At 45.3% G+C, this 16,287-nt stretch overlaps 2 protein-coding genes across 3 annotated transcripts; both read right to left on the bottom strand.

Moving 5' to 3' along the window:
* Nucleotides 1-4,626: 4,626 nt before the first annotated feature.
* On the bottom strand, nt 4,627-5,415 carry LOC9648151. Its single transcript, XM_024686663.1, has 2 exons — nt 5,179-5,415; nt 4,627-4,929 (listed from the first exon to the last, which is right to left on the bottom strand). Exons 1-2 carry the CDS (start codon nt 5,413-5,415, stop codon nt 4,627-4,629), a joined length of 540 nt encoding a protein of 179 aa, XP_024542431.1.
* Nucleotides 5,278-15,680, bottom strand: LOC9648150 (serine/threonine-protein kinase SMG1). 2 transcript variants are annotated; one of them, XM_024686647.1, is made up of 16 exons: nt 11,935-15,680; nt 11,673-11,861; nt 11,506-11,620; nt 10,438-11,443; nt 9,935-10,382; nt 9,824-9,877; nt 7,113-9,765; nt 6,943-7,056; nt 6,767-6,897; nt 6,606-6,707; nt 6,296-6,550; nt 5,784-6,234; nt 5,663-5,729; nt 5,504-5,607; nt 5,349-5,460; nt 5,278-5,301 (listed from the first exon to the last, which is right to left on the bottom strand). In XM_024686647.1, the coding sequence occupies exons 1-14, from the start codon at nt 15,670-15,672 to the stop codon at nt 5,508-5,510; spliced, it is 9,423 nt and encodes a 3,140-aa protein (XP_024542415.1). In that variant the 5' UTR covers nt 15,673-15,680; the 3' UTR covers nt 5,278-5,301; nt 5,349-5,460; nt 5,504-5,507. The 2 variants fall into 2 exon arrangements, with proteins under 2 accessions (XP_024542415.1, XP_024542416.1); XM_024686648.1 differs by having other exon boundaries at nt 5,290-5,301; nt 5,349-5,448.
* Between the last annotated feature and the right edge of the window lie 607 nt (nt 15,681-16,287).

Genomic DNA, 16,287 nt, shown 5'->3' with positions numbered 1-16,287 from the left:
CCAGTGCGTGTCGCTCATTCACACAATGCACAGATTAAATCTTGTCGATCTCTCCTGTGGCTTTCTGAGAGATTCACGCGATGAATCTTCTCATGCAGTTGGCAGGAGAACAAAAAACCATCTTTCCTTTGATTTCGATGACACACCAAGGATCATCGTTTAGGACTCTTTTGTTTGCAAAAAAAAGTATAGCAATGGTACATCTGTACAGTGCGTTTCTCTAGAGAAAACTCGCGCAAAAACCCCCACAGAGAATGCGAAAAGATGGAAAGAAAATAAAACCAGACCTTTTTCTTCGTCTAGCGAGCTTGAGGCTCACGAGCCCGCGAAACAACGTATATGACGAGGATTCCTTCGGGTTCCAGAGCAGCTTTCACACTGCGGAGGAATGTTTCGAGAAGGAATTCCTCTGGAGGGCAGCTTAGCCCATTTACTGCAACGGAGTTATCTGATCACTTCAACAAATATCAACAGAAAAGACAGAACCGCACCTTGGATCGGAGGAATCAGCGTCAATGAGTAGTATGTGCAATTTATGTCTAGTGTTCTCGCTGTTAGCTTGTTCTTCCATCTGAAATAAGAAATATTTGAGAGTTTCTTCTTTCAAGTTTGATCTTTCAAGTCATACCTCTGGTTTTGCTATAGCATCGACAGCGGCTAATCCATCTCCAAGTCTCAGCTGCAAGAGAATATATTGGTTAAGAAGAAAAAGAAAATTGGGGGACTCTCATGCCTGCATGCGATCGTCTTCCACAAATCCAACAACCGGATCCAGCTCCACTACCTTAAACAAGCAAAAAACTTTTGTCATGTAACGAAAAACAAAGAGAACACTTTACCTCAATGCTGTTGAAGGGAAAATGCTTGTACAGAAACACTGGAAGCAATCCAGCACCAAGCCCAACGATCATCACACGAATGTGCACTAGTAGTTGACGATTAATTCTTTGTCACAAGCAGAAAATAGGAAACACTTTGATTGCCATGCCTGTTCTTTGGAAGATACGCATGACTCAATCTTAGTAGCGATCAAAGATAGGCCTGCCACCATCCCTTCGTGATACGGACTGGCCAAGTAACTTTCCAGCAGTCGAAAGTCTTACTTGTTACGAAAGATCGCTTTAGGACCCAGAAACCCAGGCCGCACAAAGTCAACCATCTATAAGATCAATTAATCCACCATCGAATACTTACACAATAGTACTCCATCAGATTGTTTTGTAGAGGAGATCCTGGCTATTCGGCGGCCAGATTTCACTCGCTGGAGTGCCGTGGTAATGTCCGCCTTGTCATTTTTAATGGTGTGACCCTCGTCACAAACAACTATGTCAGCGCCAGGATCCTAGATAATACAAGCACAAATATAACCGTCATGGTCACCAAGTAAAGAATAAATACCTGCAGGCACTTGCATAGAGAATCTCTTGTTTCCTTGTCCTTCACATGACTTCCCGTCGAAAGATTCCGAAATGCTGCATAGCCAATAAGCATGACACCTCCCTTTTCCTTCCAGGATTTCAGAAGGCTTGCACTAGTTGCATTATCCCTGCATGATATCACTAGATGATTTTGTGGCTAAACAAGGTCAACAGTTGTATGTGGATGATGAAGGCTCTTTGAAACCAAAGGAAAAAGGAGAGTTACTAAGATTTCCAAACCAGTTCCAATATGGCTCTTAAGTAGATTTTTTGGGTGAAAGGCCTTTATACTCTATGTGTTTTGTTTGAATAGATCTTTCCTTGGTTTGCCCACACTACTTGACTCTCTTCTGTTAAAGAATTGTGGTTTTCATGACATCATGAAAGCAATTGCAAAGAATAGATGTATTGCAGTGGAAACAACTGCTTTAAAGCTCCAATATGCTTGCTTCAAACACCACCATAGCATGAAAAGGTACTATATATGCTTACCAAGATTGGGTATTGCACAAGCAAGTACCATAAGTGTCAAACAAAGCCCACAAGTCTCTTTTGTGATCTTAACTTATTCGAAACTTCAAATAAAGGAACATCTATCATGTCCCTATTCAATCTCTACACTACTCTCACTATCCTAGAAGCTACTATCCTCAATGCTGCCAGTGGAATTGGTGCAGACACCTATAACAATTTGTACCTTAAAATGGTTGAATATGGTTATTCATAATTTGGCCACCATTGCACAATTAAGTATAACCATTTGGCCATTCAAGAGGCCAAATTAAAACCCCTCTACATAAGAAAAAATAACAATCACCTTTTATTGGGGGTGTGGGGGAATAAACTAATTTACTGGCCATTTAGGGATGAGCATCCCAAGTGCATACCACTCTTAGTGTGCAAGCTAAATTGAATTCTCAATTGTAGTTTAGTGCAGACATTATAAATTTTTAAAACAATTAAGGTTCACCTAATTTTATATTATAAAAACCTAAATATCATAATATATAAAAGTTTAATATTTATATTATCTAGTTATATTGTTTATATCTCATGTTTTTATATTTTTTCTATTTAGTCTTGTGAGTGCATGGAATGTCTCAATATAACTATTTTAAAATAATTTGAAGAAAATATATATTACAATAATGATTTCTTTTGCATTATTGTTCCTATTCATTTTACATACTCATTAAGTATTATGAAAGACCACAAGCTCTTTCCGTTCCATCTAGAAAAAATATTATCTTACCTATAATCTATAACTTATTGAAGATGCTAGTAACAAGGAAAATTTATATGCTGGATTTTTATTATCTTATATAAAATTTGAAAAAAAAAATTTAATTGTAACTATAAGTGATATAGATGAAATGTTTTAATAAAAATATGATTTACTAGCTTGTGCTTTTATTGCTAATTTATCAAATATTTTTAAAGGAATCTATTTACAGAACCAGTTTTTAAATTTTTTCAAGATTATGTTTTTAATTATTTTGTTACTTATCAGCAGAGAATATAGTTGAAAAATATTCAATCTCTTTTACATTAGATGATAATACAAAAAGAAAATATAAAACTAGTTGTCAAACTGCAAATATTAAATATTTTAATATTTATATGGTATGTGTAAGAAGTGGACCAAATTTTTCAAGGTTTTTTAATCTTAAATATGAGGATTTTCTGAAATCTTTAAATCACTTCTATATTTTGTATATGCAAATTGATTATAATTTAGTATTATACAAAGGGCTATTTGTAATTTGGGAAAAAAAAACTAGTAATATGCTTTTTTAGACTAAAAAAATATGGCAATCTTGTAATTTATGATAATAATAACAGTGTGATTTCGTCTTATAATTTATATTGGAAAAATAAATGGGCATTATGTGTTGAAAATGAAGGTTATCTTGTTGTTTATGATACTATTTTGCAAACATGGAAATCAAATTAGAAACTATATATATAATTATTTTTAATATCCTTCTTTGTAATTCTAGAAGAACTATTGTCTAACAGAAAAAGTAAAAGCATTCCTTCTTTAGATAATGGTGATGCCATAAGTTTCTGATCATGTTCAATAGATATAGAAGGTTTAACTATGTAATATTCATAAACCAGCTGCAACTTCAGATATAGTTGCAAAACACTTTGAAATTATAATATCGAAATAAAAAGCTATATAAAACTTCATCTTTGTTTCTTCTCTCTAGTCAGCTTTGTCTCATTGACTTTGTCTTTTGTCTAGCATCATAGATCTAGGTACAGACTCACTTTATTCATCTTTCATATCTTAATCTCTTATCCTGTCTTCTTTGTAGGAAAAAGAAATTTAGACTCATTGAGCTTGTCCTTACTCCTTTATATGAACTTCTTTGTAAAGTAAGGCAAACTCTGGTTGTCTAAGTAGCTTTACTTGCAAGTTTTTGCACAATCATCAGCATCTAAACTAAAAGTAAGACAAACTTTGGTTGTTTACTTTTGAGAGTTTGCAAAATTCAGCATCTAAACTAGGGTCTACAGTAACAGCGTGAAGCAAGCTCAAGCATAGATAAGAAAGAGTGAAATGGCAGAGATTGGAACTAAAAGGAAGAAGAAGAGCTAAGACATTAGTAAAGATTTTTGTTGAGGCAACGCATCTTGCTCATACCCAAACCTAGTTTTTCCTCTAGCTCCACCATAGCATAGTCTCTTAGGGTAAACCAAACTATGGTTCTCCTAAATTCACTATGTTGAATATTTCTTCACACTCATCATACCAAACCATATGCCAACTATTTTAGGGCCCTTTCTTATGTTATTATACTGCATTTGAAACTATTTCCAAAACATTTCCAAAACAATGTATGTGTTTGTTAGGCTGAGCTTTATATGGACTTCCAGAAAGCATATGCAAGTTATGTAAGGCATCTTAAAGGTGTTGCTATATTTATCATATGCAGATCTTGAGCTGCTAATTCAGCAAATGTAGGGTTTGTGGTGGTGGCATTAATGTTAGGAGTTGTTATCGACTATTCAAGTTCCTGTGCCTTGTCATAGACTGGAGAAACAAAAGCAAAGCTCCTGGACCCCAGTCGACTGACGCCACTACATGATTCTTCAAGGTTCCCCGCGAGAAAAAGGATAAGTTCTAGAGAAATGAAAAGGCCAAAGATAGCTTTGTTAATCTTTGATTTATTCTTAAGAAAAGCAATACTTGACTCGACTATCAAGTAAGGTACTCTATCACGTCAGCCAAATGGGGGAATAACTTCTTGAGCTCCTCGCTTTCTCCCATGACAAAGTCCTGAAACTCGAAGCCCGGAGCGACGGTACACCCAACCAGCGAGAAATTTTTGTCCGAGTCTCGTGGAGAAGCCTTGACACACTTGGTGGTGTCGATCAAATCCTTGGTTGGAAAAGCCCCAAACCAGACCATCGGCTGGACAGTGTACTGCAGCTTCTGTCCAGCCGCGAGATCGGGGCCAATGACTGTTTGCTTCACCTCGCCGTTGTCATGGATCTCAAGAACCTGTCAAGGAAAAACTCGCTTTTTTTCTTCAGGAAATAGCGACTTACTGTAAGAGGATCTCCGGCATAAAAATGCCACACTTCGCTAGAAGGGATGCGATGCAATTTGGAGACCGACCCGGATGGAAGCAAGAAGTAGATGGCTGTGCTCACGGGCCTGTCCACCTTGACTGCAAGACAGTCCTGTGAGAGATGAAAAAAGAAAGAACTACGCACATTGCGAGGGGAGGGTTTCCTTGCGAAGTATCACTGAGTCGTCGCGGAAGCTCTCGCAGAAGAAGCCACCTTCGGGATGTGGCGTCAGAGAAAGCAATTCTTGCAGCTCCTTCACGCTCGACATCTTCTGGATCTGTGCTTGTAGGGCTTGACTGAACTGGCAAAAAACAGTATAAAGTCGAGCCCCGAGTTGTGAAACTTTACCTCCTTTCAGTTGGCGAATTTCTCGGCGGAGTTGCGCCTGAAAGAATGGATTCTTCCTGCCTGTCATCTCCAGCTTTCTTTCCTCGGAGTATCGCGGTGTCTATCATCAAGACTGTCAGCTAGACATGACTTGCAATGAACAGACAAAACGGTACCTGATTAGATCCATGGTGTCCATCCCTCGTACATATTACAAAGGTTGTCAATGCTCATCGCCTGTCGAAGGAGATGGTCCACCTGATCGGCAATGCTCAGCTGCCTGTTTGGAAAACAGCCAAAACTTAACTATCTTAGCTCACGCAAGAGAGCCTTACCCGGTCTCATCTATGTCACGTCCTTCAAGCTTAGTTCGGACTCGTTTCAAAACGTTTACAGCAGTCCCTGCAAACAGAAGCTAATCAATTTCTAGCTTGTGCACAAACCACAAAAACATACCTCTCACTACTCGCGACTGATGATCCACATTTGCAGACAAAGCGTTGCTAGAGTTTCCTTTCAAGGTGTGCTGCTTCTGGTCGTTTCCGGGCCTTGCAGCTTCTCCACTGTGTAACTTGTCACACTCAGAGGACAAAGAATGCTGTGACACTCCAGCCTTCGCCCGTGTCTGGCCTTCAATCGCCTCAGCTGCCAATGCTTTAATCACAGAGACGTTCTCAGCCTGGCTTCTTTGCTGCACCTCATGGTCCTGTGTTGATGTCGACTCTTGAACACTGTAGTCCGAGTCCCCGGACTGTGTACCCGGCGGGGATATCCACGAGTCATCGTCCTCCAGCACATCCTTTTCAACGAGCGGATTCGCCACAGGTTGAAGGTTGCTTTGTTGAGACGGGAAAACATCCTCAGTGGAAACCGATACCGGTGGACTTTCGTCCATACCTTCAAAGGCCTACACAAGAAAAAAGGTGCTCATTAGAGAAAGACACGCATTAAGAAACGTTTGGACTTGCCTTGTTGAGAGTACCGGCGTCTACACTTGCAGCACGCCCCAAGCTAGTAAGAGCCGAGTGCAGCTTTTGTGCGGCATCGAGAACGCTGGAGACGTGCAGAGGCAAATCTGCGAGAGACTCCTTGATCTTTAAATCCAAAGATTGCAACGTAGGCGATTGCCCCGACTTGATGACCGCCTTGACATCCAGGTCGGCGCTCATGGCGTTTGCTGTTGATGGAAGCAACAACTCCAAAGGCGCCACAGCAGCATGCACCTGACACAAATAAGTCAGCACAAAACCTGGCAAATATCATCCGATCCGACCACACCTTCTTAAGATCACTTATTAGGCTCTGCCTTTCTGTGATAGCTTCTTTCGCGAGGGAATGCACATCACTCGCTCCATCCGCTCCTTCCGTCAATGCCAGCACCTGGTTTTGAGAATGGTGAATTAACTAGCACCAGTGAACCAACTTTTAAAAATACTTGCCTCATCAAGCATGACGGCACCTTCGGAGGTAAGAGCTGAATGACTTCGCACACCCTTGCAAAATGCATTCACAGCCCCGGCAGCTTCAAGAGTGAGTTGTCTTAGTTGTAAGAATATGGATTGTAGTTCAGCTGCACAGTGATCTTAGAGAGACAAAATATGAAGCAGATACTAACCTCCACTCGACTCGGATTCGCTAAATACAAGTTGGCGCTCTCTTAGTACACCAGATAGATTGGCACTCGCGGCTTCCAACGCTTTTTGAGCGGCTTTCCATTCCATGTCACAGCCTGTATAAACAACCGCTCCAAGTAATAAGAATTCAGGATAATACTGATGAACTTACTAGTAAACGCAATGTAGGCAGCCTCCAGCCGCAAGATCAAGCTCTGGTAAGACTGCTGCCAGGATTTCCCGTCGCTAGATGAGCTACTCGAGCTTGACTCCAGGTAGCCTTCGCGAGAAGCTTCAAACTCCAAAACTGTAACACAAAGTCTCACGGTACTCGTGGCGTGCTCTTGACCAGTCCAGAGAAGTTGCTGCCTTCTTTGAAGACGTTCACGGAATTCCTGAGAAGTACCTGCACGATTAGAAGCCCATGCCATCGTCCTTTCTAGCTGCTCTTCAGCGGACACACTTGCCCGCTCCGCTTTCTGCAAGCCCTCAGTAGCTCTCGAGATAGCAGCTATCGAGTTTCGTATGTTGTCCAATATCTGCTTTCTACTCCACCACCGAATGCTCGTCGACTTCTCGGGATAAGGCCCAGATGGCATGGCAACGAACTGGACGCGAGGTAGCAAAACGGTCTCATGAAGCCACTCCATCTGAGCAATCTCGATCTGAGCATTTTGGAGGCTCTGTTTTGCTTCGTCCGCCTGTATCTTCAGAGCAAAGGCTGCAGTCTTTGCCGCTCGGACTGTTTCGTGGACATCACAGTATTCTCGAAGTAGCTTCACAGCTTTCTTTGCAGCCTCCCCCTCTCTAGAACTGTCGGAATTGTCAGCAAAACTCGAGATGGTAGCCTCCTTCAAAATAATGTCCAGAAAGGCTGGCGAGACGCGTTCTCTCAGATATAAGTCCAGCACGCCCTGAAGTTGAGCCTCTAGTCGTCTTTTGTGCTGGCTTATAACTTGATCCAAACTCAAACTCAAATCGTTGGAAGCGTCACGAACGCATGAGTCCAGAAGAATGTCCATCACGTAAACCTTCCACACGAAGAAAGTCTTCTTTTGGAGGACGTTTGACGCTCTCCAAATGTATTCAAGCCCAGGAGACTCAACCTGCGTTGTCTTCGCAACTGGAACTCTTCTCAGAGCGGCATCCAGCGACTCAAGCCCAGAGAACAGCTTCGCAAAAGCTGCCAAGAGAACCTTTCCCCTCATCAAGTGAAGATCATCCCTGTCCAGTGCTACTAGTGCCTCGAAACGTTGGTCTGCGGACGCTAAGGCTGATCGCACGAGTCCTTCCATTCTTAACACAGCTGAAGCCTGTGCACTGCGTTGAGACCAAGCCTTTTGCAACGTCTCCAGTTGCTCTCGGCAGAGATCTTCCTGACTTGCAAGCTCCTCAGCCTCTTCCCAGGAAAGATCATCCTTGCCACCAGCAGCTGCCTCTTCCAGGAATGTTTTCCGCTTCACAAGCTCTTCCAGCCTGTCAGGATAAGTTCTCTCGAGTTCTAACAAAGCCGACTTCTGCATCTCTATCTCCGCCACCTTCTCAAGAGTTGTGTCAATAGCTCCTCGTATCTGGGATAAAGATGCGAACGCGTCCATGACGGCTGGATCCTGTGAAAGAGCAGCCTTCACAGCCTCTGGAAGCACCACGCCTATCATCTGCTTCACGAGGTGATCAATACCAGCAAGACAGTCTGTAAAGCCCTTCAACTCTGCAGTAAAACTCGAGTTTGAGTCCCACGGATTCGCACGATATCCAGTAGCCTTCCCACTGAACTGTTGAAGCTCGTTCAATACGTCCGAGACGAGGACAGCCCTCTCAACTAGTCCCTCGAGCTCTGGAAAGCACCACCTTCGTATGGACTCCTCCATTCCAATACCTTGAAGATTAGCCGCATGATTCCCAATCTCACTGTAAATAGTTGATGCAGCAGACTGAAGAACCAAAATAACTTTGAGCCGCCTTTCCTCGAAATCGTATAAACCCGCGTCATCCTCATCTTTCTTTCCCTGCTGGAGGCTACGAAGAAAAATCCCCATGAGTTTGTCCTTGGCTCTTTTCTCCGCATCCGGATCGACTGATTCTTCAAGTTGTAGACGTCCCTGCTCTAGCTTCTGGACTTCTTCGCCGAGAAGCTCAACGTGTGACCTCAGTTTCTCGTGTTTCTGGCAAATAACATCGTCGTGATCTCCACGTCCTCCCGCAGTAATGTCTATTGCTTGCCGTTTGGTCACGCCCAGCACCTCCGGAGTGACTTGCATGCTTAGCAACTGGAGTATCTTCGCCCAACTATGTACGTAGCTCGTTGTATAATAGTTCCCTGGCAGAAGCCTCTGCAACGCTAGAGAATAGGCTTGCAGAGTTGCTCGGGCATGCAGCAAAGCTTCGTGCCGCGCTGATGTGAACTGAGAAATGTCCCTGTCAACCTCTCTGAAGTGGACTTGTGTCGGCTCGGGCAGGACTGTCAAAGCTACTCCGGACGCAACTACTGCTTGTAGCAAGGAAACAGCGTCTGTCGAATGAGTCAGTTGTCCCAGTGCCTGGAGTTCTGGAGCTGTGTCCGTTCGGAGAGAATCGAGAACTCTGCTGCGCTGCTCAATCCACTGTGTGGTTTCTCTAGCTGCCTCTGCAGTACGTGCTTTGGACTGGGCGAACTCGCGAGCCTGTATCTCGTATGTCACGTGTGTCTTCTCTAGAGAACCAGAGGCTTCAGCTAAAAGGTTCCTAGCAGCGACCTCCGCGTTTTCAGCAGCATACTTTTTCTGGTTTATATGGTAGGCAAGAGTCGAGCATCTTTCAAAGTTTTCGTATCCAGCTGCCCAGCTCTGCACATGAGATTGGGGAAGCGATTCAAATTAGTAAAAATATATAAATAAAACTTACCTGAAGAGTAGAGGGTATTGTGGGGAGCGTCCGCAGTAACTGATCATGGTGTTCCTACAATGCATCTTGTTTCAGTAAAATCCTTTCATGAAAGAAAATGTGAACTCTTACCTGAAGTGCAACACGATTCTCCTGAACGTGTGAAGCAAATAAGCTGAGGCTCACAGCAAGTTCCATGCCTTTACGTTCTTCACCTCCAATCGTGGCCTCATCGTGACCATCTCCCCTCATCCATTCCACCAAAGGATCCCATACAAATGCCTCCAGCAGCATAAGTATCACTTCTTTGTTCTTCTGTAGAACGCTCAGAACAGCTTCGCAGCTAGCTCGAAAGAAGCCTTCCACACCAGTAGGCCCAAGCGCATTTTGGATAGTCTGTGTCAGTCGAAATGGAACGATCTCGGGAACTTTCAGCCTCCGACCCTTTTCAAAACAGATATTGTAGTCGATATGCACCACGTCTCCGGAGCTAAAATCAATTAGAATGTTGTCTAGGTGACGATCGCCTAAGCCAAGAACGTGTCCAATCACACTCATAACCGCAACGCTGCCGGAGAATCTAGCAAAAAAGGTAACAAGTTAGTCCATTATCAAATGATTCGAGCATCACAGACCTCTTAATTTTTTTGTTCAATCCTTTTAATCCATCGCTTGCGCACCAAAGCTCTCGGTATAGTAGCTGCCTCGGTGTCTCTTTCATAAGATCCAGCAAGACTTTCCTTTTGACATCCTGTGGCCAGTCTCTCCGGGATATGACTTTTCGCAGTCCCTTCTCTTTCAAAGCTGGAATGATCTTCCCGTAGAACATGTCGCTGGGGCGTGGCAGAGGTGGAGGAGCACCTGAGACAGCATTCGATGAGAGCTGTGCTGCCTGTTGGCGAAGCTGCCAAGCCTTGTAAACCGAGTACAGGCTCGTCACATTGTCAACCCACTGAATTAAGCCGGCACGACCACTTATCGGCGTCACGGAGTAGCACTTGACAGCCAAGCCTTCACGTCTCGTAGCGCTAGACGCCCGTAGCATCTTGTTTGAAGCGCGAAGTAGCTGCATGATTCTCGCATCCAGCCTAAGGTCCTCCCTTCCTTTGAGCAGATAGTTGTAAACTTGACCATCTGATCCCGTCACAGAGACCTTCTTTGGCTTTGTTTTCGTTGCTAGGATCGTAATCTGGTCGTTGAAGTTTGCCACCGTTACTAAGTCCGCATCTGGGAACTCAAGGCCTGGCATTGGCGCATCTGAGTGCGTCAAGGCAGCGAGGCGTGGAGATACGTCTTGCAAAACCACGGCCGACCTTTTGTGATGATTTGATAAAGATGCTGCGATGGCGTCAAATGGCTTCCAGACGTCATTTAGAGTAATGTTCCCACCCGGAGGCGTCTTAAACGTTGTGATTGCAGCTCTGAGTTGGCCACCAAAGTGTTCTTGGAACCAGACTTCATGTGGCGTTTCTGCTGGTCTCGATGTAAGAGTGAGCCGTCGCTCCAATGCATACGATACTGGAGCCATGATTGCTGCATACTTGGCTGCGTTTATCTTTGTCTTCTCGTCGGGGCTAAGAGTCTGATTTTCAGCTATTCTTGCGGCCTCTTCTTTCAAAGTGATGATTCGACGACTCACATCTAAAAAAAATACAAAAGCCATTTTAAAGGGAAATCATTTAATCGTGTAGCAAATATTTTACCTGCATGAAGATCCTGAAGCGTAGTCAGCCATTGCTCCTCCCAAAGAAACGTTATTGATCCGAGCTCAGCTATCATCAACCGCACGTCATTCACTACTTTCGGATGCAACTTTGACTGTAAAAGAAATTAAACAAGTTAGAAATGGCAACAACTGTAAAAATCTTACCAGAGAGTTCAAGATGCGTTCCAACTCCTCGGACGATTGGCCCTCTGAGGCATTAAAATGTACAAGTGTCGGATAAACTATAGCCCACGGATACACGTTCGCAAGGCTCATTAGCAGTCCCTCGAGCTGCTTCCTCACTTTAGCCTCTGGATGACTGCTTACGCATGCAAAAAGTTGAGGCGTGATTTCCTACAATGCAGCAAACAAGAAAGAAAAGGAAAAAAAATAAGGAGAACCAAAAACGAAGAGAAAAAAGTCCTACCTTCCATGGAGATGGCGGTATAGAGGACAGTCCCTGCTGAAGTATATCTTCAAGCTCCACTCCACAAGTCTGAAGGATATTTAGCACAAACAACGAAGCGCTCAGAGTCGAGTCTTGTTTCAGCGGGTTGGATCTCACGGTGGTTCGATTCGACAAGCTCATGTACTTCAGAAACCCGTGAGCAGCGTACCCAAACAAGGATATTCTTCTCTTTCGAACACCCCACCAAACCTGTAGGAGCTCATTTATAAGGCCCGGGACGCTGCTCGGCTTGAGAACCTGTAGTTCCTGGCGCAGCTGCAAACTGAGAGACTCTCCATCCCATTTTTCAAAGCCTGCTTCCCTTGCTGCCGCTTCCAGCAAAAATACTACCCGCTTCACCAGCATTTCCAAGATGGCGTCCTCTAGTTCACCACCAAGAGATTTTATCATCGCCTGAATTTTCATCATTTCCTCGTCTGTCAAGGAAGGTGAACTTGAAATCAGCTCTTTCTCCAGTACTTGCGGAAAGATGCTAGCCTTTGACAGCGTCTCATTGCCGAAAAAACCGCACCTTGCGAGTGAGTAGCACCACGAAGCATAAGAAAACCAGGCCTTTCCAAAAGACGGACAATGGAGCGTTGCCGCTTTCACTGCTGCGCCAGTGACTTCCTCCAAAATCATGCCACCAGATCCACTGGTCAGGTCCATCTCCGACAGCAACCCGGCAAAATCATTCTCCGTTCGCCTCTTTTGTAGCCAGGAACCAAGTTTTAAGCACGACGTTGCAGCCATAACATCACCTTCGAATGGAAGTGCCCGTTCGCTTTCGGCAATGAAGTTCTTAACCAGCGGCCACAGCTCTGTCATGGCTTTTGCATGCTGGCCCTCGGAAAAGTGAAGCAAGGAGTTCTCGTAAGCCGCTACCTTTGAATCCCAGTTCTCGCCATCCATTTCTTTCAGCATTCTCCTAGCAAGTCGGAAGTTGCCATGCTTTCTCGCCAATCGGACCAACTGCCGTCGCAACGTCGAAGTGACGCCCGCGTGAGGAAAGACCGTCTTGTAAACACGTAACACCTTCAACCATAAGTGGCAGTCTTGGTACACTTCGTCCGCAGGATGGTTGAAATACTTCAGCGAGATATCCTGTATCCCTTCCTGGCGTTCAGACGGTCCCTTCCAAGATTCCACGACTTCAATGCAGTGAAGCTGTGTCAAATACGGAGCAGCGTCACTGAGGTCGTCGAGCGAAGATACCAGCAACGGTCCGTCCAGCATAGCTCTAGCAAGCTTCATCTCCCGAGCGGCATCTTCTACTTCACTATCCTTCCTCAGCATGGCCTGTAACAGCATCTGCTCGCTTCTCTGGAGTGCCTGACGAGGATCGATAGTAATCTCGTTGTTGCTCTGAGGTGTCAAGTCCAAGTATCCCCAAGTCCCTTCCATGTCAGAAGCGTCGAAACGGGACAGTGCGTGTATCGAGTTCATGTCGATACCGGCAGTCGTCAGGGCTCCCGTGTACGACTTTCCCGCATGCTTTGCGCGCAAAACCTGCAGCTCCTGGAGCCAGCCTTCTAGAGCTTCCCAGTCCGAGAGCGAGACGTAGCTTTCCACAATCCTGCCGATGATAAACTGCACTCCGTCCGCGCCTAGAACAGATAAAGTTTCTTCGGACTGGAAGAGCTGCGAGTAATGTGCTGCAGCTCTCTCAAACTCTCCTCTCGCCTCAAAAGCCAATCCGTTCATCCACCCGACCGGCCCCAGCGGAGAGCTAACTTTGTGAACTTCCTCAAGGATCAACCCAGCGAACGCCGTCACTGCCCACGCTTGAAGTCCAAGTATGGAGTCGCTCTCGTGCAGCTTGCATAGTGCTAGAGATCCATGACGAAGCACACGGAAAACGTCCTGTTGGAGCTTCACCTTCAAGGTCAGGCCGCCGTCAGCAGCTTGACTACGCGGCAAGTCCCGCAGCGCAGCTAGTGCCATCGGCCTCAAGTCATGCAGCCGAAAGAGAGCGTGCTGGGCCGTCCCAAAGTGACACTGTATCACGCTGCTAGCGTTCACCAAGGCTTCCCGGATTCTGGCAAACCACTCCTCGCAAACCTTCTTGTTGGCACGGAAGAAGAGGCCGCTGGAGAAGGACGGGGCCTCCAAAACTAGTGAGCCTTCGTAGGCGTTATAGATGTTCCTCTGTAAGCTATCAACCAGCTCCAAAAGGAGTCTCATTGGTAGCAGCTCTGACGTGTTGGCTGCGGACGATTCCGACTGTACAAGCTGGGGAAGATCCAGCAGCATTCGCTCGAGAGCTGCGAATGTCTGCGTTGGTCCTCCAAGGTGAGTACGAAACCTCACAGTGATGCAGTGACGAGCTAGCTCCTGGATAATGAACCAAGCAGCAGCCATGTTGCTACTACAGCACCAGCTCTCCACCAGATCAAAACGGGCAGCGTCCTCCACAACACTACAATCTTCCTTTCTATCCAGTCCATCACCCTGCTTCTTGTCGTCGGCACTTTTGGTCTTCAAGCAGTTGAAAACCAGACGCTGCTGCCACCCCGCTGGCAAGCTCTGTGGACGCTGAGATATATAATTCAGGATGCAAACCACCTGTGGCGGGCTCAATTGTAGCGCGAAACGGTTCGCTGATAGCACCGATCTCCAGTGTTTTTCACGTTCAAGCGGCCTCTTAGTAACGAAGTTCCCCTCTTCCTTCGCATCTAAATCCGAGTTCCATCCGTGCACCCACAGCGCACCCAAGGCGCACGTCGCGAGGACTTCGCAAAACGCAGCTTGGATGCCCGGGTCGGGATCCCCAAGCTGCTCGAACGCCGCACTCGCCACGGAGTAAACCTGAGAAGAGCTCAAGCACTTGTGGCGAAGAAGAGCACCGAAAGTCTTAGAAGCTTGCAGCCTCACTGTGTTCTCCTCGTCGGAAGCAGTAGCCACTAAAGCCGCGAACAAGCTGCCGCTGAGGAGAGTCATACCTTCCAGCTTCCTAAACCACTTTGGAAACTCGCCGATCCATTCCAGCACCTCTATCCTCACGGTTAAGCTTGCCACCTCTTTCTCCAAGCCACGAGCCATAGCCACACTGCATTTCCCGAAGAACTCCATGGCTCCCTCGGCATCAACCTCCCAAGGAACTATCCAGGAGAAAACTCTCCGCAAGGCCTGGACCACCGCTAACTGGAGCTCCGAGTGCCAGCGAACGGGAGCTTCAAAAGGATCAGACTTCTCGAGAACGAAGTTGATGATGTTTTTCACCTTCTGGACCTGTGACTCCGCGGCATTTGCTCTCACGCTCATCAGCAGGAGCAAGAGATCAAACTTGAGAAGGGAAACCACCTCGGCTTCCACAAGCCCCATCGCCCCCTTCTTCCCCGCCAAGCTCCTGCTCAAAGTTTCTATCTCCCTTTTCAGGCACAGCGCCGACTCCACAGCGACCTTCTCGCACCCGTGCTGGAGGAAATACACATAGGTCGCCGCCACGGAGCTTGTGATCGCCTGACAGGGGTGGAGGCGAAGATTCGAAAACGGCGATCCTGTCTCCAGCAGCCGCAATGCAGCCGAGGGATGCAATGCCAGCCCCTGCGCCGCGAGCATCTGGAGATTCATCTTGAGCAGCGTGCATACCTGGACCGATGGGAGGAGCGGCGGCGGCGGCAGAGCAGCAGCAGCCACCGCCGCACCACCGCCGCCGCCGTGATCATCGAATGTGTGCGCGGCCCTCACCTGCGAGGCGAGCGTCTGGAGCAGCATCTCCGCCATTTCCCATACAAGCCCTAACTAAACCCTAGTAACAGAGCACAATTATAAAGATATGATTTTTTTCCTTAAGGTCAATTTTCTATATTTAAAAAACAACATGTGCTAGGTTCAGCAAGATACTTCTACAACGTAATTAAAGCTATTCTACATCAAAGAACATAAATCTTATATTTATGATTTAGGTTAATTGCATTCACCTCATACCTAGCAATTATCTAATTTCTAAATTACTTTCTATTTGTTTCAAAAATTTCATATCATTTATATTTTTTCTAGAAAAATATAAAAATAATTTAAACTTATTGTTATATCTAAATTAATCTAGAAATTATTGTTTATAATTATCAATATATATTAGAACATCAATATTAAAGTAAAATACTTTGTTATTATTATGTTACTTAGAGAGATTGAATGTGTGTGTGTATATCAATTAGCCAAAAAACCCTAGCATATATACATGAGTGAGTGGTTTAAATTGAAACCAATTCAACGGTTATTAAAATTTCATTACGCTAATAATAATATACAATATTATAGCTATATATTTGGACCTCACATCATCCCCTTTTCTTGGAATGATGGAAGATAGTCATGGTTCTCTAG

This window comes from Selaginella moellendorffii, unplaced genomic scaffold (genome assembly GCF_000143415.4).
Source record: "Selaginella moellendorffii unplaced genomic scaffold, v1.0 SELMOscaffold_50, whole genome shotgun sequence".
Taxonomy (NCBI): domain Eukaryota; kingdom Viridiplantae; phylum Streptophyta; class Lycopodiopsida; order Selaginellales; family Selaginellaceae; genus Selaginella; species Selaginella moellendorffii.
The sequence above is the reverse complement of the archived record's forward strand: the minus strand, read 5'-3'. Positions and strand labels throughout refer to the sequence as shown.